Here is a 22,746-nt window from a genome sequence, read left to right as displayed (position 1 = left end):
ACATCATCATCATTTATACTGCACCACTGGGACCCATGTTTCCCTAACGCTAATTCTATAATTTTAGGAAGACTCATAAGCTGACATTTAATATAAAGGTGCCTCATCCCCTTGTAATTCCTGGTGAATTACCTGGTGAATATTCATACTGTTGGTTACCTCTGTCATAAAATAATGTGGTTTATGTTAGTCACTGAGAATCTATAAAGTAAGTTACAGTCAAGACAGAACTTACCAAGCACAATGACCACAGTCTTCAGAAGACTCATCATGGTATCCCGATTCCGCCGGGGTCCAGAACTATGCCGAGACATTCTCATAGTCCTCTGGCGAACATAGCCAAAGATGTGAGCATAGAGAACCACCATTACCACAAAGGTCACCAAGTTGAAAATGGCCCAGAAGACTAAGTAAGAGTCACTGTAGAGGGGTGCCATGTTGGAACAATTTTCAATATCACAGATACAGTTCCAGCCCACACTGGGTATAGCACCCATAACGATGGCCATAGTCCAGATGACCACAATGACCACCACTACCCGCCGGTTGCTCATCCGTGTGTGGAGCTGCATGCGGAAAACCGTAATGTGCCTCTCGATTGCAATAGCCAGTAAGTTGGCCACAGATGCCGTCAGGCTGGTGTCAATGAGGCCCTGACGAAGGAGCCATGTGCTAACAGTCAGTCTCCGAGTATTGGGTCCTGTGTTGAACATGAGATAGAAGTAGGCCAACCCAGCAAAGAAGTCTGCAGCAGCCAGATTAGCCATTAGGTAATAAATAGGAAAATGGAAGCGGCGGTTGACATAGATTGCCACCATGACCAATAGGTTGGCCAACATGATGAAGATACAAACAGTGATTCCAAGTCCCATCACCAGCTTGCTGACTGTGTTCCATTCTGTGGCAAGATGCTTTCCACTTCGGTTATAAAAGAAGGCAATGGACTCGTTGTAGAAGCACTGTGGTTCATTCATGGCTGTGAACTAAAAGAAAAAGGAGAAAAGATGATGAAAAAGAAGGCACAGGTCCAAATTTAAAGCTTATATAGATAACACAAGACTTTTATAGTACATGCAACAGAAAAACAAAAGCAAATAATTTGAACATTTGATCCTGCATACCATCTTGTGATTATGTTGAAACTCCAAGGTTTCTCACAATATTACTGTCCTTAAGATTAAAGGCAGTTGGAGTTAAATAAATGACAAGGTCTCTGCTTAGTGGTTTTATGTCATTGAAGTCTACTACAAAAGCCACATGGCCAAGAAATCTTGCTTAAAATACATGAGACAGACAAAAATTTTGCAGAACATTGCAATTGGAATATTTACCATAGTAAAATCTATTTGACCTGTTATTTAGGGAATCTGTAAACACAGTTGGTTTCTAGATAGGGTATCATTGCCCTATTATTCTGCATTTCTATTCTCACACAGTATGTTCCATGTGGGACAGACATTTTGTAATGCAGGTTCCCACAAGGACCATCATTCCAAACATTTCAAACAAGTCACTGTGCATCAAAGGTTTTTTGCCCAAAGCCAGCATTTGCTGCTCAACATTCCTGTGGTCAGCACTGCCTACCCCCACAACTCCTTAAGTTCAGAATAGGACTCGTCAACCAATCTACGACATTTGAGATTTTTTTTTCTTTTTGGAGGACCCAACGTAACCTCCAAAGAGTAGGTGACCCTTTGACAATGTTCTACAAGTAAAATATACTTAGATTAGATGCAGCATATTTTTTAAAGTGTGGAGTGAAAATGCTTTATAACATGTTTACTTATTCTTCAACATCATTGATAAGAATATATTTGCTTATTATTTACAATAATTATTTATAATAATCACTTTAAAAAGGATTGAGACAGTTTAAAACAGAATAATATATGTTTATTTATCTATCATAATATATAATATATAATTATATATAATTATAATATGTAATTATATATAATATATAATTATATATAATTATAATATGTAATTATATATAATAATATATTTAAACAAAATTAGAAAATAAGTAGCAAACTAGAAATTAGAAAAGTATACATCACATAGAGTAAGTCATTCTTCTTGAAGCTCTAAGCTTACCTGGGACCCCTAAAATTAAAAAATATATCTTGAAGACGGTTCACATTCTACTTTTTCATTTTTATTTTGCTTTGAATCTAATAAATTAACCAAAACATATGACACTTTTAACCACTATTTTTGATCAAATATTCTACTGAATATCCATAGGTTGTACACTAAAACTTCCAAGAACAACGTGAAATACTTAAGTGGTTAGTCTTCTGACTTACCCAGGCATCTAAAGTCTCTTTCCTTATCTAGACTTTAATAGCTTTTAGATTATGCTTCAAATATTATACTTAATACATTGTATAATTATTTATCTCTTTACTTGTCTGCTTCTTAAAGAGATCACAGTCCAGGGCACGGTGGCTCACATCTGTAATCCCAGCACTTTGGGAGGCCAAAGTGGGTGGATCACTTGAGGTCAGAAGTTCGAGACCAGCCTGGCCAACATGGTGAAACCCCCTCTCTACTAAAAATACAGAAATTAGTCAGACATGGTGGTGGGCACCTGTAATCCCAGCTACTCGGGAGGCTGAAGCAGGAGAATCGCTTGAACCCAGGAGGTGGAGGTTGCAGTGAGCCAAGATCATGCCAATGCACTCCAGCCTGAGTAACAAAGCAAGACCCCGACTCCATCTCAAAAAAAAAAAAAAAAGACAAAGTTGATCAAGCTGTTTCCCCACTGGACATGTTTTAAGGGCTTATGAGTGCACGTTAGATAAAAGTCTAAACTTTTCAATCATCTTATCAGACCTTACTTACCTGCCTCTCCAGCCTCAACTCAAGATATTAATGACTCTAAACTCTCAGCTTCAGCTCTATTTAATGTGCTGTGCTCTCTCTCTCAACTCTGGTTCTCAACAGTGAAAACAGTGGTTTCTTGTATCAGAATTACCTGAGAGTTTGTAAAACACTGATTGCTGACATACCCCGCAAGAACTTCTGATTCAGTAGATCTGAGGTAGGGTCCCAAGTAATGCCAAGGCTGCTGGTCCAGGGAATCACTGTATCATAATTGCTTAATTATCTGTTGATCCCCTCTACACTAGGCTATGAAACCCTATAAACGCAGAGATTCTAGCTTGCTTATTCATTGTTGTATAGTATCCAACTGTTCTATGGACTACATGCTAAATACATATTGATTTCCTTAATAAATTAAAGATATTTCCAAAAATGTTTAAACTTTACCAATTTTCTTTCTGCAAAGGATATTTAAAACTTTGTCAAGACAAATATAAAAGTCTGTTCATTAGTCTCTATAACCATCTACCTTCTCTGAATCAAGAAATGTTTAAACCAAATATCAAGCGTATATTATTTCCCAGCATTCCAACTTCTGAACACCAAGTAGCAACAAAGTTAAGCAGAGATATATGCAGCTTCTTAGCCCTTCCCACAGAGAAAAACGATAAAGTTAAGGATGGCAAAATTAAAAAGTATAAATTATCTCTTTAAGCCACAATGTACAAAGATGAGTAAAACTGACAGATTTTCTCTAAAGGTAGAGAAAAATGCCCTGTCCTATGCCATTTCTTTTCTCTCAACAATTGACTGTAATACCATAAAAACCATACATATTTAATGATAAAACTTAAATGATTTTCGAAACTCAATTTTATCATCTGTGAAATGAGGAAATTGGACTAACTTATACATAAGGTCTAGTTCAGATTTAAAATCCTATACTAAGAGGATTCTGGATAAGAACTCTATATTTCATGAAAATTAGCAGCTAAATATTGAAAGAGTAGAAAATACACCAGGAATTAAAAATTGGGAGTGTATAATATGCCTGAGAAGAAGTGAGAGGAATTTCAGTTAGTTTTATGACAATAGGACTGAACTGATAGAGGAATTAAACCTCCTCTCTTATTGTCTGCAGAAAGCAACAGGTCAAAAGAATAAGCAGTGGAGACCCTGAAAGCACCTCCAATGGCAGTGAGAAGGGCAGTGTGAATGGGCTTTCCTACTTCTTCAGGAGCCGACAGACTTAGGCAGAAAACCTACATGGTTCAGAGAGAATCCAATTTAACTGCAATTGGACTATAGGCCAATAAGATAGTCAGGGCTATAATGACAGAAAAATAATTATGGAACATAATGGGGAAAAATGTAATCAAAGGAGGTGGCCACTTATCTCTCGCCAAAGAAGAAATCACCTCCCACTGAAGCAGATGTATGGGAGGGGAAAAAAAGAAGAGATAGAAAGAGAAAAAGATTAAATGATGGGACATCTCTGATTTGTGTCCTCAATGTGTTTTGTTAACATAGTAACATTGAAAATAGAACAAGCCATTACGAAGACAAAAGAAATCAGTAAAAACATCACAAAAATAGTTTTTTATTGCTACTTTAACAAATTGCTATAAATTTAGCAGCATAAATATACAAATTTATTCTCTTACAGTCCTAGAGGTCAGAAGTCCAAAATAGGTCTCACAGGACTAAAATCACCGGGAAGGCAAAGCTCTGTTTCTTTCCAGAAGCTCTAGGGGAGAATCCGTTTCCTTGTCTTTTCCAACTTCTAGAGGCTGCCCACATCTCTTGGCTCATGGCTACCTGTCACCTTCAAAAGCTAGTAATGACTAGTCAGGTCTTTCTCACATGACTGACACTCAATCTTCTTTCTCACTCTTCCACATTTGATGACCCCTGTGATTACACTGAGCCCACCCAAAAATCTAGGAGAACTCCCCATCTCAACATCTTTAACTGAAACACATCTGAAAAGTCCCTTTCTCTATGCAAGGTAGTAGCCACAGGCTCTGAGGATTAAGTAATGGATATCTTTGGAAGCCATTATTGTGCCTATCAGAACAAACTGAAAAACAATTTCTGTATTAAAAATGGCAATGCAGGTAATGAAAGGAAGTATAAAAATTCCAGAAAACTGAAATGGCAGGTAGAAGACTTAGGAAATTCACCCAACACTCAGAAAAGAGTCAGAGATGACAAGAACAAAAGAAAAGAAGGCACATACAGGAAAAAAATTCAAGATGCACCAGGGGTCCAAGAAAGATTAGAAGGAACCTGAAAAACACAGCTCCAAATAGAAGACAAGTAATTGCCTAGAAAGAAAGGTCTCAGATTAGTGATTTAAATTTATGTAGATTACAAAACAAAGTTAATTAAAAGCAACTAAAATGTAGGTGTATCTTGATGAGATTTTGGGATCTCAATGGTAAAGAAAAATTGTAAGAGTTTAGAGAAAAAAAATAACAAGTCAAATATTTAAAGACAGAGAGAATCAGAACAGACCCATTATACAGAGAAATTTTTTGAGATACATAGCCAATTACATTGATGTTTTCATACGAGGACAATAAAGAACAGTCACAGAAATGTGAGTATTCAGAAAGAATGCCATCTACATTTCATCTACACTTCCTTCGTAGAGAAAGTGTATATAGTATTTAACTCTTGAGAAAAGAAAAAAACAAATACACACACACACACAATAAATACAAGACCCTGGCAGCAAGCATTAAAACCCACAGAACATGATTCTAAATAATTGTTCTTCATAGGGTTATAAAACTTAAAGCAAATATCAAAAATAATTATTGAAAGAAGCTATACCTATTAATAAAATAGCAATTTAATAATAATCTGGGATTAAAATTACTTACTGTATAGATAAAAACTTGAAATGGGGAAGCAGAATGTAAACATATTAATTTTCTCTTATTACTCAAGTAAAAATGAGATGATTTAAATGTGACAAGTTTTCAAAAATAAAGTTAAATATGCTGATTCAAAAACCACTGAACTGAATAATTAATACACTAAAGCAGAATGGCAACTTTTTGTATTACTGGAGAAAAACAGAGTGCAAAATAGGAGGAAAGCATAAGCAATATATAGAATGACAATTTTGTAAAATTTATGTAGGTGAGATTATAGATGATTTTTTCATCTTTAGAAAGTAGCTCATATTTATTGCAAGAAATTTTGGGAAGAACAAAAATACACTCATACAAAGTCCAATAAGTACTTTTCCAAAAAGCTCATTATAAAATCCAAATCACCATAATTAGAAACTTCTCTGTAATACGAAGTTATAGAATTTCACCCTGCCCAAGAAACAAAAACATAAATAAGATAGCATTATTCCCAAATTCAGTTGTCCTCAAAACTGAAAAGAGAAGTTCATATTCATGCCCTTTTCTCACCCATCAATTATTTTGTCTTAGGATGATAGGGTTCGAGGGAAGTGATCTCACTGGCTGCTCTATAGAGTAGATGTTACAAATCTCAGAAATTTACCTCACCTTATTGTGTGATCTCAAAATAAGTTATAACAAATCTGTCAAGCCTAAACGCTAAAGAGTCACATATGGTGTTTACCTTCACCATGCAATTCATTCATCCATGCACACATTCTTGAACGTTTATAGGATACCAGGTTGGGCATGGCACTGCATTATGCCTTCTAGGAGTACGACTGATGCACCCAAGTGCCTGGCATGGAGCCACTCACAGTACATCTGATGTGTTCTTCCATCTCTTGAAAGACAATTACATACTCATTAGCCAAGAGGAAGAAGGAACAGTTGGCATAAACTCACATGCTAGTAATTACACCAATGTGATTTAGTATTTAGATATGAATGTAAATATGTACTCTACTGAGATACTCTAAGGGAGACTGTAATCTATGCTGATAAAGAACTAGTAATAGGATATAAATCAAACCAACTTACTTCCTCCACTTCTGTTAAAATACAATAGAGTGAGCCGGGGCGGGGGCCTGATTTGTAGCTTTGGTTAAGCAGATCTCTTTCTGATTCTCATTTTCAACTAGCTAATTTGTTTTTCAATAAGTTCCAAAACTGTTCTGAATCTCAATTGTCTCATTTGTAAATGAAGGTAAGGATGACCTCTAAGACTTTTTAAATTCTTATTCTTAAATTCAAAATAATCAGGCCTATTTTCTTTCTCCAAAAAAGATTAGAAAAGAGACAGCATAGAATTTAATTAAATTCCATTAAGTCTCTATTAACAAGAAAAAAGTCCTCACCCTTCTTAGAGCTTCAAATTGGACATTTTAAAAAGTGAGATGTTTTGTCACAATAACTAGAAAATGGGCCACAAAACAATACTGATATCCACTAAAAATGATTTTAAACTAGAATACTTAAAATCGCTGAAGAATATGCAACTAGTAAATTTTAGGAGGTTTATCTGAAAAAGTACATAAAATGCTACTCCTTATAAAATAATAATGTATATCAATGTGATATACACATATGCAAAAAGAAACTGTGCAACACAAAAATTGTAAGTTAATAAAAGTACTTTTTATCTATTATAGCCCATTGTCTACCATGCTGAGAAAAGGTACACATCATCATACTTGTCAAATTTCCAAAGAGAATTCTGTGTCAGTCCTAAGAGGAAGGAATGGAAAAATTCACTAAAAACACTAAGATGTGCTGGATAAAGTATAATAAATAGTCCTTAGATGCACTGCTAAGCTAAGAGGGAACTTAAACCAAGGTGAAAGGCTGTCCAGGCAGCAGATTGTCAGAGATCATGAGGACAGGGCTTTAATACTATTGGGAAACAGAAGATGAGCCCTTGGGCTTGACTGAGGCAGTGAGTTGGAATTGAGACCCACCCACCAAGCTAGCAGTCTCTAAGATCTTCGTATCGGTAAGTGTGTAGATCAGGAAAAAAAAAAAAAAAAAGATATCCCTACTTGCACTGGGAAGAACAAGGAAGTTTTGTCAAGCTCAGGCTCCAGATTGGAAAATAAATAAAGAGTCCCTTAAGAAATCATGACTCTAGTCCCATAAATCACACAAGGCTGGGATTTGAACTTAGACTACCTGTCAAGTCTGAGAACCCTCAGGAGAAGAAATTAACACAAACCAAGGTCCTGAGTTGGTGATATCCCCATGCTCCTCCCACTCACCGCCTAACACTAGCGAACACCAAACTTCTCTGGAGGACGAGACCTCAACACAGCCAGCCACATGGGATTCTCTCAAACCAGCCCCACTGAATATAAACTCATCTTCCAAAAGGAAAAAAACACAGGAGGATGCCACATGTGAGAATCCCCAGAACAGTCCACAGCAGGATTAGACCCAAGAATGTCAGATAATAAATGATTAAAGACAAAACGGAACTGACTGCATTCTCCCTTTTCCACTTCTATTGGTTCAAGAGTTATACATTGTTTCTATTCTTTAATGCTTAGTCTTAATATTTTAACATGCACACTTGACTAGAAGTCTGAAGGTAATCCTCTTCCCTTGATATGTTTTCTCTCCAGTGCCTCCACTCCCATCTTACATGTTACTGTGGCTCAACATTCTACTTCCATTTGTTCTGAAGCCTACCTAAAATTACTTGCTATTACTTATTTTCCCAGTTTATTTGGTTACCCCATAAGAAGCCAGTAGAATCATCTTACAAGAACAAACAAGGAGAGTAAGAACAACATGAATTATGAGTTAATCTAATTTAAGACCATAAATGAGAGTTTCTAAATAAAATGCAAGTAAATCAAATATGTATCTTCAAGATACACACAAACACACAGAAGATGGGGTGTGTGTATATATGACTAAATGGGTTGTATGTATATCAATTTCTTACGACTAAATAGGGTTTCCTCCAGAATGCAAAGATGATTTAACATTTAAAAAATTTGGTTACATAATTAACCACTCTAACAAATTGAAAGAGAGAAAAAAAGCCAATGATCATCTCAAAAGACATGGAAAATGTGCTTGGCAATTTTTAATACACTTTCATGATATTCTGACAATCTATAATTAGAAGATAATTAATTTCCCTAACTTATTGAAAAGTAGCTATCAAACATGTACACTAATTGTCATATTTAAGCATTCACTTTCAAAACATTCATATCATATTTAAATATGACATTCATGTCATATTTAAGCATTCACTTTCAAACAGAAACAAGGACAGGCGTGGTGGTTGATGCCTGTAATCCCAGCACTGTGAAGGGCTGAGGCAGGTGGCTCACTTGAGGCCAGGAATTTGAGACCAGTCTGTACAGCATGGCAAAATCCCATCTCTACTATAATAAAAATACGAAATTTAGCTGGGCGTAGTGGTACATGCCTGTAATCCCAGCTATTTGGGAGGCTGAGGCATGAGAATTCCTTGAACCTGGGAGGCGGAGGTTGCAGTGAGCGGAGATAGCATCACTGCATTCCAGCCTGGGTGACACAGGCTAAAATGACTCTGTCTAAAAAAAAAAAAAAAAACTGGAAATTTTTAAAAAACCTTATTTTTAACCACACATAATATAATCAGTTACACAGAAAATGCAAGACACCTATAAACAAACTGTATTAAGAGACTTTAACAAATTTTCTGAATTAATCATCAAGCCATATGAATCAACTGCTCCTATAAAAATACCAGAAAAAAAAATTCTAGTTATTATTTCAAGAAAGAACACATTTACAGTAACAAGAGCTCTAACGTATCTAGGAATAAGTCTGACTTTACAAAAGCATACAAGCAAACCTAAATAAATGAAGAAATAAAATATTTTGTGAATAGAGATGTAAAGATGTCAATTTTCCCAGTATCAATATATAAATTTAACATGATAAAATTAAAATCCCAAAACGGTTTCTCATGGAACTTGACAGACTCCCTGAACATTGATATGAAAGCACAAAAGAACAACAATACCCAAGACAACTAGAAAACTAATAACTAGATGCGTTATTGAATACTACATTTTAAAGTGATGGTAGTTAGGACATTGTGATATTGGCATAGAAATACATGGATAGCCCAATGGAACAGAATAAAGAGCCTGAAACACACATATTATAACTTGATATGAGAGATATGATTTTACCCATCAATTGAGAAAATGACGTATCTGTTCATTCATGTAATAATACTTAAAAACTGAATATTTATTTTAAACACAGAAATTCGTTTCAGGCAATATGAAAATACACGTATAATAAAATATAATTTTAAGAAGAAAATGAAAAAATATATTTATAAGCTCTGAAGAGGGGAATATTTCTAAATATGACCAAAAAGCATCGATAAAACTTGACTAATCAAAATTTTAAGACTTCTGTGCTGCAAAATCTAATGAGTGAAAAGAAAAACTAAATTAGTAGAAACTTTAGAAACACACATAAGAAAGACTTTCTCTACAGTGAAATGTAAAGACTTCTTACAAGTCAAAAAGGGAAAAGACAAACAATCCAACAGAAAAAGGGGCACCGATGTGGACAGGCAATTCACAGAAGAGAAAACCTTAAGAGCCAATAATCACAAGAAAAGAAAATTACATTTACAGGGAATCAGAGAATTAATTACAAACTGCAGTGAGATCCAATTTATTTCCATCAGGTTGGCAAAAATTACCAAGTTGGAAAATGTCAAGAGTCAGTGAGGTCAGTCCTACAGTGCTAGTGAAAGTAAAATTTAGTACAATAGCTTTGAAAAACAGTTTGGCAAAAACTACTAACTATGAACATGTTCATACACTAGATCAAAAGATTCTAACCCTAGTTTAAAAAAATCACACATGTGCCTAACGAGAGACACATGAATTCCAATTGCCACTCTTTTAAAATATCAAAAGCAACACAAATATTTATCAACTGGTGAAGGAATAAATCACAATATTACCAGAAAGATATAAAGCAGTTAAAATAAAGTATAGCTTTAAATATGCTAATGACTGAAGCAATTTGCACAAGGATGCATGCAGTACATTATTCTTGTGAATATTAAAAACTTGCAGAAGCCAAGACGGCTGACTAGAGGCATCTGGTACTCACCTCCTCCAGAAAGAACAGAAATAGCAAGTAGATAGTCACACTTTAAACAGACCACCTAAAAAAGAGTACTAGAATTCAACAGAGAAGTGACAGGAAACACCTAAGGCAAGGAAGAAGAGGGAAGCAAGGCAGCCTGCTGTTCTGGGACTGGCGAGAAGCCTAGAACAGCTCTTCGATGTAGGGAAAGGGGAAGTGACCTCCAGTGGTCCACAATCCCACCACAGACTCCAATCCTAGCCACAGGAGAGCCCCTCAACCCAAAAGGGCCCTGAAACTGATGTAGGGAGCTGCCTGGAGACCATGCAACAGCGTTACTCCAGAGACAGAGCTCATGCCAATTCCCACCTTCCCCCTCACCCTCTAGTCCTAAGCAGCTACAGCAAAGCACCACTTTGAGAACCCAGCCCCCACCAAACTGCATCTACCCAAGGGGCCCAAGACCCTCCTCTCTCCACATATCTGAAGCTACACTGACACCCTCTGCTTACATCTACCACCACAGCTGACTGCCATTGGCAGCAACTCTGCTGCCCACGACAGCAGGGCTACAACACACTTAAAAGTGCCCTGAGGAAAGGCTACTCTGCTTATAGCTGCCACCTGGGGCTGAAGCATGCGCTCTCCAACCACCTGTCTATGGTTGCTGCCACTGAAAGCAACCCTGCCCTCCCCAGCAGTAGGACCACAGCACAGCCATTGCCACCCCCACCAAGCATTCCACTGCAGAACTGAGGATCACCCCGCCCCTGCCTACCACAGCTAGCACCAGCACTTGGGAGCCTGAGGACATGTCCACCTGGCCCAGCTCCACTGTCTACCTCCAGTGCTCAAGCATGCCATCCAGGGGCCTTGGGATCACCCTGCCCCAACCACCACCACTGGCACCTGAGCACACTTCCTGGGGATCTCAGGATGGGCTCACCCAAACTGCCACTATCACCTCAGTTGGCACACAGACGTATGTGCCAACTGCAGGCCTGGCGACTGGCCCTCCCAGCCTGTTGCAGCCACTGTCAACACAGTATGGACCACTTGGATCCCACAGGGTTGCCCCATCACTAATACTGCTATCTCCCACACCACACCTGACACTCAGAGGGACCGAAGGACCTACCCACATGCCTGGCCCACTCAGGCAAGCCTGGAGGCTCAAGAATCAGCCTGCCTGGACCTCTTACACTGGTACCAGCATACACCAAGAACAGGCATGCTCAGCCTGCAACTGCCACTACTGAGGCTCAGGACTGACCCATCTGACATCCCCGGCCCCAGCAAACCTTTGCCACAGCCTCCACAACCAACCACACCCAAAGCCACTTAAAGAATTACAGACACATAGTCCGGGCGTGGTGGCTCATGCCTGTAATCCCAGCACTTTGGGAGGCCGAGGTGGACAGATCACCTGAGGTCGGAAGTTCAAGACCAGCCTGATCAACATGGAGAAACCCCAACTCTACTAAAAATACAAAATTAGCCGGGCATGGTGGCACATGCCTGTAATCCCAACTACTTGGGAGGCTGAGGCAGAAGAATGGCTTGAACCCAGGAGGCAGAGGTTGTGGTGAGCCAAGATCGTGCCATTTCACTCCAGCCTGGGCAACAAGAGTGAAACTTGGTCTCAAAAAAAAAAAAAAAAAAAATTACAGACACTACTGATGCATTTACAGCCAAAGAAATTATATGGAGACTACACTACTTCACATACTCAGAATCAAAGCCAAAGTGACCTACACAACCAACACCATAGATACATCTTCAGGAAAACATCCTCCCCTATGAAAGTAAATTCCCAAAACTGGAATAAGAAAATTTTATATCAGATGTGCAAATTATCAACATGCAAACAAAAGAAACACAAAAAAGCAAGGAACTATGACACCTTCAAAAGAGCACAATAATTCTTCAGCAATAGACTTGAATGAAAAAGAAACTTATGAAATCCAGGACAAAGAATTCAAAATAATAATATTTTTAAAAATAGTGAATTATAAGAGAATTCAGATTAAACAATAAAAAGAAATCAGAAAAGCAATTCAGGATATAAATGAGAAATTTAGCAGAGACAGATATCATTAAAAAGAACCAAACAGAAATCTTGGTACTAAAGAATTCACTGAAAGAAATACAAAATACATTCAAAAAGCTTCAACAACAGACAACAGACAAGATCAAGGAGAACAATTTCAGAATTTGAAGACAGGTCTTTTGACATAACCCAGGCAGACCAAAAGAGAAACAAAAGGATAAAAAAAGAATGAACAAAGCCTATGTGACATATTGGACACGATATACTGATCAAATATTTGAAGTTTACATGTTCCAGAAGGCAAAGAGAAAAATGAAAGGGAAAGAAGACCTATTTAACAAAATAACAGCTGAAAATTTCCCAAGTCTAGCAAGAGAATTAGACATCCAGATATAGGAGGCTCAGGGATCCCCAAACAGATACAACCCAAAAAGGTCTTCTCCATGGCACATAATAATCAAACTATCAAAAGTCAAGGACAAACAGAGAATTATAAAAACCTCAAGAAAAACAAAAAGCATCAAGTCACTTATAAGGGAACCCTCATCAGACTAACAGATTTGTCAGGAGAAATTGTACAGGCCAGGAGAGAATGGGATGGGATGACACATTCATTCGAAGTGCTGAAGGAGGAAAAAAACAAACAAACAAACAAACAAAAAAACTGCCAGTAAAGATACTATACCCAGCAAAGTTATCCTTCATAAATGTAGAATAAATAATGTATTTCCCAAACAAGCAAAAGCTGAGGGAATTACCACTAGACCATACCTACAAGAAATGCTTCAGGGAGTCCTACACTTGGAAGTGACAGGATAATTTCTGCCATCATGAAAACATACAAAAGTGTAAAACCCACTGGTACAGCAAACATACAAATGAGGAAGAGAAAGAACTCATATGTTACCACTAAAGAAAACCACAAAACCACAATGATAAACAATAAGAAAGAAAGGAAAAAGGATACATGAAACAACCAAAAATCAATTAACAAAATGACAGGAATAATCCCTCACATATCAATAACAACCAAGAATGTAAACAGATTAAACTTTCCACTTAAAAGATACAGCCTGGCTGAATGGATTTAAAAACGTGATCCAACTATACTGTTACCCACAAGAAACTCATCTCATCTGTGAAGACACATGTAGACTGAAAGTAAAAAGACAGAAAAAGATATTCCATGCAAATGAAAACCAAGAATGAACACAAGTACCTATACACATGTCAGATAAAATGGACTTTAAATTAAAACAGTAAAAAGAGACAAAGAGGGTCATTACATAATGATAAAGGAATCAATCCAGGAAGATGTAACAATTCTAAACATATACACCAAACACAGAAACAACTAGATGTATAATATTATTAGACCTAAAGGAAGAGACAGATTCCAATACAATAATGGTTGGTGACCTCAACACCCCACTCTCAGCATTGGGAAAAAAATTAACAAATAAACATTGGATTTAAACTACACTTTACACAAAAATGGACCTAATAGACATTTAGAGAACATTTCATCCAACTGCTATAGAATATACATTCTTTGTATCAGCACATGGAACAGTTCCCAGAATAGACCACATAAAAAAGTCTCAACAAATTTAAATAAAAATCATACCAATTATCTCCTCAGACCACAATAGGAAAAAAAAAACACAAATCAATTACAAGAGTAACTTTGGAAACTATACAAATACATGGAATTAAAAAAAAATACTACTGAATGACCATTGGGTCAAGGAAGAAATTAAAAAGAAAATCAAAAAATTTCTTGAAACAAATGAAAATTGAAACACAACATACCAAAACCAATGGGATACAACCAAAGCAGTGCAAAGAAGGAAATTTATAGCAATAAATTCCTACATCAAAAAACTAGAAAGATTTCCAATAAACAACCCAAAAATGTATCTCAAAAAACTAGAAAAGAACAAAATCAAGCCCCAAATAAATAGAAGAAAAAAAATAATAAAGATTAGGGCATAAAAAAAGGATGAGTTCGTGTCCTTTGCAGGGACATGGATGAAGCTGGAAACCATCATTATCAGCAAACTATCACAAGAACAGAAAACCAAACACTGCATGTTCTCACTCATAAGTGGGAGTTGAACAAGGCGAACACATGGACACCGGGAGGGGAACACCACACATGGGGGCCTGTCGGGGGGTTGGGGGGCTAGGGGAGGGATAGCATTAGGAGAAATACTTAATGTAGGTGACGGGTTGATGGGTGCAGCAAACCACCATAGCATGTGTATACCTATGTAACAAAACTGCACATTCTGCACATGTACCCCAGAACTTAAAGTATAATAATAATAATAAAAATACTATGTGTAGTAGGGAATAAAAGTTAATATTTTAAAAATAAAGAAAGAAAGATTAGGGCAAAACTAAATAAAATAGACTTTAAAAGACAATACAAAGGATCAACCAAACAAGAAGTTAGTGTTTTGAAAAGATAAACAAAATCGAACTACTAACTAGACTAACCAAGAAAAAAGACAACCCAAATATAATTAGAAATGAAAAAAAAAGCAGTATAACTGATACCATAGAAATACAAAAGATCATCAGACTATTATAAACAACTATACGCTAGCAAACTGGAAAACCTAGAGGAAATGGATACATTCCTAGAAACATACAACCTACCAAGATTGAATCAAAAAGTGGAAAACCTAAACAGACCAACAATGAATAATGAGACTGAATCAGTAATAAAAAGTCTCCCAACAAAATAAATTCCAGGACTAAATGACTTCACTGCCAAATTCTACCGAACTTACAAAGAATTAACACAATTCTCCTCAAAGGATTCCAAAATATCAAAGGGGGGTGATTTTTCCTAATCCACTCTACAAGGCCAGCATTACTCTGATATCGAAACCAGAAAAGGATGCAACACAAAAAGAAAACTGCAGGGCTATATCCCAGATGAACATAGATGGAAAAAATCCTCAACAAAATATCAGCAAACTGAATCTAATAACACATCAAAAAGATAATATACCACGTTGGGCTCAGTGGCTCATGCCCGTAATCCCAGAATTTTGGGAGGTCAAGGTGGGAGGATCACTTGAGCCCAGGAGTTCAAGACCAGCCTGGGCAACAAAGTGAGATGCCATCTCTACAAAAAAAAAAGGCATAGTAGTGCGCACCTATAGTCCCAGCTACATGGGAGGCTGAGGCAAGAGGAACCCTTGAGCCCAGGAGCTATGATTATGCCATTGTACTCCAACCTAGGTGATAGAGCGATACTCTGTCTCAAAAAAAAAAAATAATAATAATAATAATAATAATGCACCATGCACCATGCACCATGATCAAGTAGGATTTATCCCATGGATGCAATGATGGTTCAACATATGCAAATCAATAAACACAATACATCATATTAACAGAATGAAGAATAAATACCATATGACCATCTCAATAGATGCAAAAAAAATTGATAAAATTCAACATTCTTTCATGACAAAAACTCTCAGCAAACTAGGCATAAAAGGAACATACCTTACCCTAATAAAGCCTATATATGACAAATCCACAGCTAACATCATATTGAATAGGGAAAAGCTGAAAGCCTTTCTTCTAAGAACTGGAGCAACACAGCATGCCCACTTTCACCACTCCTAGTCAACATAATACTAGAAGTTCCAGCCAAAGCAATCAGGCAAGAGAAAGAAATAAAGGCATCCAAATTGGAAAAGAGGAAGGCAAATTGCCCCCCTTTGCAGATGACATGATCTTATATCTAGAAAAATCTAAAGACTCCACCAAAAATCTCCTACATTGGATAAATTCAGTAAAGTTGCAGGATACAAAATCAACATACAAAAATCAATAGTGTTTTTACACACCAATAATGAACTATCCAAAAAAGAAATAAAGAAGGCAATCCCCTTTCCAAAGCTACAAAAATAAAATAAAATACCTAGGACCAAATTTATGCAAGGAGGGAAAAGACCTCTTCAAGGAAAACTACAAAACACTGATGAAAGAAACTGAAGAGGACACAAATGGAAAGACATCCTAAGCTTATAGATCAAACGAATTAACGTTGTTAAAATGATCACACTACCCAAAGCAATCTACAGATTCAATGCAATCTCTATCAAAATACCAATGTCATTTTTAACAGAAATAGAAAAAACAATCCCAAAATTCATACAGAACCAAAAACAAGCCTAAATAGCTAAAGCAATCCTGAGCAAAAAGAACAAAGCTGGAAACATCACACTATCTGACTTCAAAATATATCACAAAGCTATGGTAACCAAAACAGCATGGTATTGGTATAAAAACAGACACATAGACCAATGGAACAGAATAGAAAACACAGAAATAAATCCCTGTATTTACAGCCAACCTACTTTTTGACAAAAGCATCAAGAACCTACACTGAGGAAAGAAACCCTCTTCAATAAGTGGTGCTGGGAAATCTGGATATCCTTATGCAGAAGAATAGAACTGGACCCCTATGTCTCACCATATATAAAAATCAACTCAAGATAAAGACTTTATTAAGACTGCAAACTATAAAATTACTAAAAACATTGGGAAACACTTCAGGGCATTGATCTAGGCAAATATTTTATGGCTAAGACCTCAAAAGCACAAATAAAAACAAAAACAGGCAAAAGGGACTATTTTAAACTAAATGTTTTAAAACAATCAATAGAATGAGAGGCAACTGGTTGAATGGGATAAAATATTTTCTAACTATTCATCTGACAAGGTACTAATATCCAGAGTATACAAGGAAGGAACTCAAACAAGTCAAGAGTTAAAAAAAAAAAAAAAAGCAAATAATCTCATTAAAAAGTGGGCAAAGGATATGAATACACTTTCTCATAAGAAGACATACAAATGCCCAGTAGGTATATGAAAAAAAACACTTAACTTTCCTAATCATCAGGGAAATGCAAATCAAAACCACAATAAGATATCATCTTACCCCAGCCAGAATGGCTATTATTAAAAAGACAAAAAAAAAATGCTGGCAAGGATGCAGAGAAAAGGGAACTCTTATACAGTGTTGGTGGGAATGTAAATTAGTACAGTGACTATTAAAAAAAAAACAGTATGAAGATGTCTCTACAAAAAAAAAAAAAAAAAAAAACCACTAAAACCAGACATTCCATATGATCTAGGTATCCCTCTACTGGCTATTTATCAGAAAAGAGAAAAAAGAAAGAAAGACAGAGAAGGTAAGGATGGAAGGAAGGGAGGAAGGGAGGAAAGGAGGAAAGGAAGAAAGGAAGAAGGGAGGAAGGGAGGGAGGGCATCATTTCAGCACTTTAGGGGGCTGAGGCAGGCAAATTGCTTGAGCTTAGGAGTTCAAGACCAGCCTGGGCAACACGGTGAAACCCCGTCTCTACCAAAAATAAAAAAAAATTAGCCAGGCATGGTGGTACACACCTGTGGTCCTAGCTACTTGGGAGGCTGAGGTGGGAGGATCACTTGAGCCTGGGTGGTGGAGGTTGCAGTGAGCTGAGATCACAACACTGCACTCCAGCCTGGGTGACAGAGTGAGACCCTGTCTCAAAAAACAAACAAAAATATAAACAAAAAAAAGTAGAAGAGGAAAAAGATATCAGTATATCAAAAGGATACCTGCATTCATGTGTTACCACAGCACTATTTAAAATAGCAGAGACACAGATTCAACCTAAGTGCCTATCAATTAATGAATGGATAAAGAAAATGTGGTATATATACACAATGGGATACTATCTGGTCATAAAAAAGAATGAAATCATGTCAGTTGCAGCAACATGAATGGAGTGGGGGGCAGTCATTATATTAAGCGAAATAAGCCAGACACAGAATGACAAATATCCCAGGCATGGGATCTATGAACATAGGATTTAAAAAAATTGATCTCATGTATAGTGAATAGAATGGTGGTTACCAGAGGCTGGGAAGGGTAATGGGGAGGTGAGGATAAAGAGGGGTTAGTTAATGGGTACAAACATACAGTTAGATAGAAGGAGTAAGTTCTAACATTCAATAGCAGAGTAGGGTGGCTATAGTTAACGAAAATGTATGGTATATTTCCAAACAGCTAGAAGAGAGAACTTAAAACATTCCCAACACATTGATATGGATAGGAACACATGGATGTGTTCCCAACATATCTCAACAGAAATAGTAAGTACATGAGGTGATGAATAGCCTGAATAGCCTGACTTGATCATGACACATTCTATGTGTGTAATAAAATATCACATGTACCCTGTAAACATGTACAAATATTATGTATCAATAAATAAACCTGCAGAAGCCTACTATATATTTTTTATGTTTTTCTCACATATGTATAAATTCACAAGCACATGCAGAGAGACGATAAGTATCAATTAATGGCCTGGGCAAAGAGGAGGCTAATGGAATTAGGAAGGAGTAAAAGGGCTCCAACTTTATCTGTAATTACTGACTTGTTTTATGTATTAAGTCCCAAAAGATCTTGAAGAAATTACATCGAAATGTTAACATTTTACAAAGCTGGGTAATGGCTATGTTATTGCATTATAACTCCCTGTAAGCATTTCATTTTGCTTAATTTTTTTTTTAAAAAGGAAAGAAAGAAATTGAATTCACTCTGAGCCATTAAGAGAGAGAGGAAGAAATGGGAGGGAATGTTAATTTACTCATCCACAAAACAAAGAGAAAAAGATCACCTTTTATATGTTGAACATTGAGAACTCTATTTCTGTGACATCTATTCTCCTGAAACTTTTAATCAGGTAACCCAGAAGACTTGAACCTTCACAAACCAAATGCCAGCTCTAAAATGCAGCCTTACTTGAACTGACAGGTCAAAACAATATAATAATTCATACTGACAAAAATGAAAAATTATTTTCCATTAGCCCATTTTGCTGAAAGGCTAATAACAATATATTTCCTTATAAACTTATTCCATTTCAATTTTTAAAATGGAATTTTGTATCTATTTTAGTTTTTATTATCTTCTACTACCTTCCATTATTGTCCTTTTTTTATTACAAAACAGCTTATCTCTATAAACTATCTTTTTACTGTGATGAGCTAAGAGACAGCAATAAACTTATACAATTTTTAAAAAGCAGCACTTAATATTTTAGATACTGAGAGCAATTCATTTATAACCATTTTAAGGGGGAAAAAAAAAGCCAAATGTGCTCCTAAGACTCCTATGAGTAAATGTATTAGTCCATTTTCATACTGCTATGAAGAAATACCCAACACTGGGTAACTTATAAAAAAAAGAGGTTTAGGGCCGGGCACGGTGGCTCACACCTGTAATCCCAGCACTTTGGGAGGCCGAGACGGGTGGATCACCTGAGGTCAGGAGTTCAAGACCAGCCTGGCCAACATGGTGAAATCCCATCTCTACTAAAAATACAAAAATTAGCCAGGTGTAGTGGCACACACTTGTAGTCCCAGCTACTTGGGAGGCTGAGGCAGGAGAATCGCTTGAAACCGGGAGGCAGAGGTTGCAGTGAACTGTGATCATGCCACTGCACTTCAGCCTGGGTGACAGAGCGAGACTCTATCTCAAAAAAAAAAAAAAAAAAAAAAAAGAAAGAAAAAGAGGTTTAATGGACTCACAGTTCCACATGTCTGGGGAGGCTTCACAATCATGGCAGAAGGTGAAGGAGGAGCAAAGGCACATCGTACATGGCCGCAGGCAAGAGAGTGTGTACAGGGGAACTGCCCTTTATAAAACCATCAGATTTCATGAGACTTATTTACTATCATGAGAACAGCATGGGAGAAACCCACCCCCATGATTCAATTACCTCCCACCAGGTCCCTCCCACGACATGAGGATTATGGGAGCTACGATTCAGGATAAGATTTGGGTGGGAACAGAGTCAAACCATATCATGTATATTTGTGACACATCATTTGAAAGAGTAAATACCATGGTGTAACTGATGACTATAATCCTCACAATCATTTGCCACCTTGTTTCTCCTGCCTTTTCTTTCTCCACTGCCATAGCATTGAATTCCCCCCTGCAACTTCAGTGTTGCCCTAGTTTTCCAGCTAGTTTTGAATGAGACAGTGGAATGATCTATGGCTAAGTCTCTCCATCTTGACCTATCTTACATAAGTGGGATCTGCATCTGACCATGACAGCTCATTCCTAAGTTCCCATCAGTCATCTCTACACAATCCAGCATGTCAGAGGTGAGCCCCGCACTATGACCTGTGCCATTGAGCTGGGATGCTTCCTGGGTCTTCTCCTCCACTGTCTTTACCAGGTTACTGCAGTAACCTGATCAACCACAATTAAGGTAATACTAAACAGAGTTTTAAGTATGCAAAGCCCTGAGAGTTGGGGCCTACACCTGCTCTACTCCAAAACCTTCCTCTGCTTGGTGGTGGAAACTCATCTAAGTGCAAATGTTTGATATCACCTGCTAGACATTCTGACTTTGAAATCAGCCAACTAGTTGACCAACACACACACCCTACTCTTCTTCCTGCAAGATTGGAATTCCTGCTACTAAAGGTTGTCTGAATCATTGAAAGTTGCTTTATTTCTAATCTATGCTTTCAGAAACTAATATGCTCCATGGCCCTCTAATAAACATATTCTCTGATGCTGAGAAGAAAGTATCAACCCACTTTTGCTTTTCTCCTGGCCTGAGCCTGCCTAACACAATCATGTATGAAATGGGATAAGTTTAACTTAAGGGCAGCTCTTAAGTGATGTTATGCAATTACCAAATGGCAGTATTAATATTATCACACAGCAGGGAAAGGTTGATTTTTTTTAAATGACAGTCTTATTAAGGCAAGGTACAGATCTTAAAAGACAGAAATCCCCTGGACTCTATGATTTTCTCAGGTGGAAAAAAACAGCAGGCCATTGTCCCACCTTAGTGCGTATTCACAGCAAAGCTGCAACAAAAGTTCAAAGAAAGACAGCTGGAGAATCTAGGGGTATGAAAACGAGATTGGGCAAACAGTTCCCTAATGGGCAAGAAGTGGGAAAAAGCCAGATCCACTTTGAAAGATAAAGGAGTAGCTCCATTAACCATTGAAGACTAAACCAATTAAAAAGGATGTATTAGAAAGAAAAATAAACAAACATGAAAGGTGTCTTATGTGGTTTACCCTAGGTACCCCTGTACAATTTCATCTTATGAATAGAAAATTCAAAATGGGCTTTCAGATTCCAAAATAATATCTCTTCTCAAACCTTATCTGAGTTTATAAACACAAAAGGAGGCACAAGATGAATTTAAATTGCAATATGGGAACAAATTTAACTTCTAATGGAAACACGGTTCAAGATGAAGTCAGAAGTCTCAATGTTTATCTCCACATGCATTTATTCCTGGCAATACGTTGGAGTTTTCCATAGAGTGTTTATCCAACGTGGCCTTCCTTTGATGGGTCTTCTGGCATACCACATACACAGACCATATGTAGTGGTTACCTCTTTCTCCCTGTAAAGAACTTCCAGAATTTACCTAATGTTAAATGACGAGTTAATGGGTGCAGCACACCAACATGGCACATGTATACATATGTAACAAACCTGCACATTGTGCACATGTACCCTAAAACTTAAAGTGTAATAATAATAAAATTTTAAAAAAAAAGAACTTCCAGAATAATCATGGGGAAAAGGGAAAGAACTAACATATGTCAGGTATCTATCAAAAGGCTGATACTATACAAAGCACTTAACAGTTATTTTTGCCATTTAAACTTGTTACCACACTGTATGTTATTTGAATTCTAGAAATTTTAAAAAATAAAGCTGAAAAAGACCTACGTATTGAAGATCCCCTAGCTATGGTGTATAACAGTCTA

The 22,746-nt window shown here is 37.0% G+C and overlaps 1 protein-coding gene across 12 annotated transcripts in view; it reads right to left on the bottom strand.

Moving 5' to 3' along the window:
• LPAR1 (lysophosphatidic acid receptor 1) overlaps positions 1–22,746 on the bottom strand; it is a 165,840-nt gene that overhangs the window by 67,664 nt on the left and 75,430 nt on the right. For all 12 annotated transcript variants that reach the window (XM_024345824.2, XM_024345825.3, XM_024345822.3 and 9 more), the window contains one exon: positions 236–983. In XM_024345824.2, the coding sequence (XP_024201592.1) occupies positions 236–983 (748 nt within the window). The remainder of the gene's footprint in view (positions 1–235; positions 984–22,746) is intronic.

The sequence above is a fragment of the Pan troglodytes genome, chromosome 11 (genome assembly GCF_028858775.2).
Source record: "Pan troglodytes isolate AG18354 chromosome 11, NHGRI_mPanTro3-v2.0_pri, whole genome shotgun sequence".
NCBI lineage: Eukaryota > Metazoa > Chordata > Mammalia > Primates > Hominidae > Pan > Pan troglodytes.
Note: the sequence above shows the minus strand (reverse complement) of the source record. Positions and strands in the feature narration are given on the sequence as shown.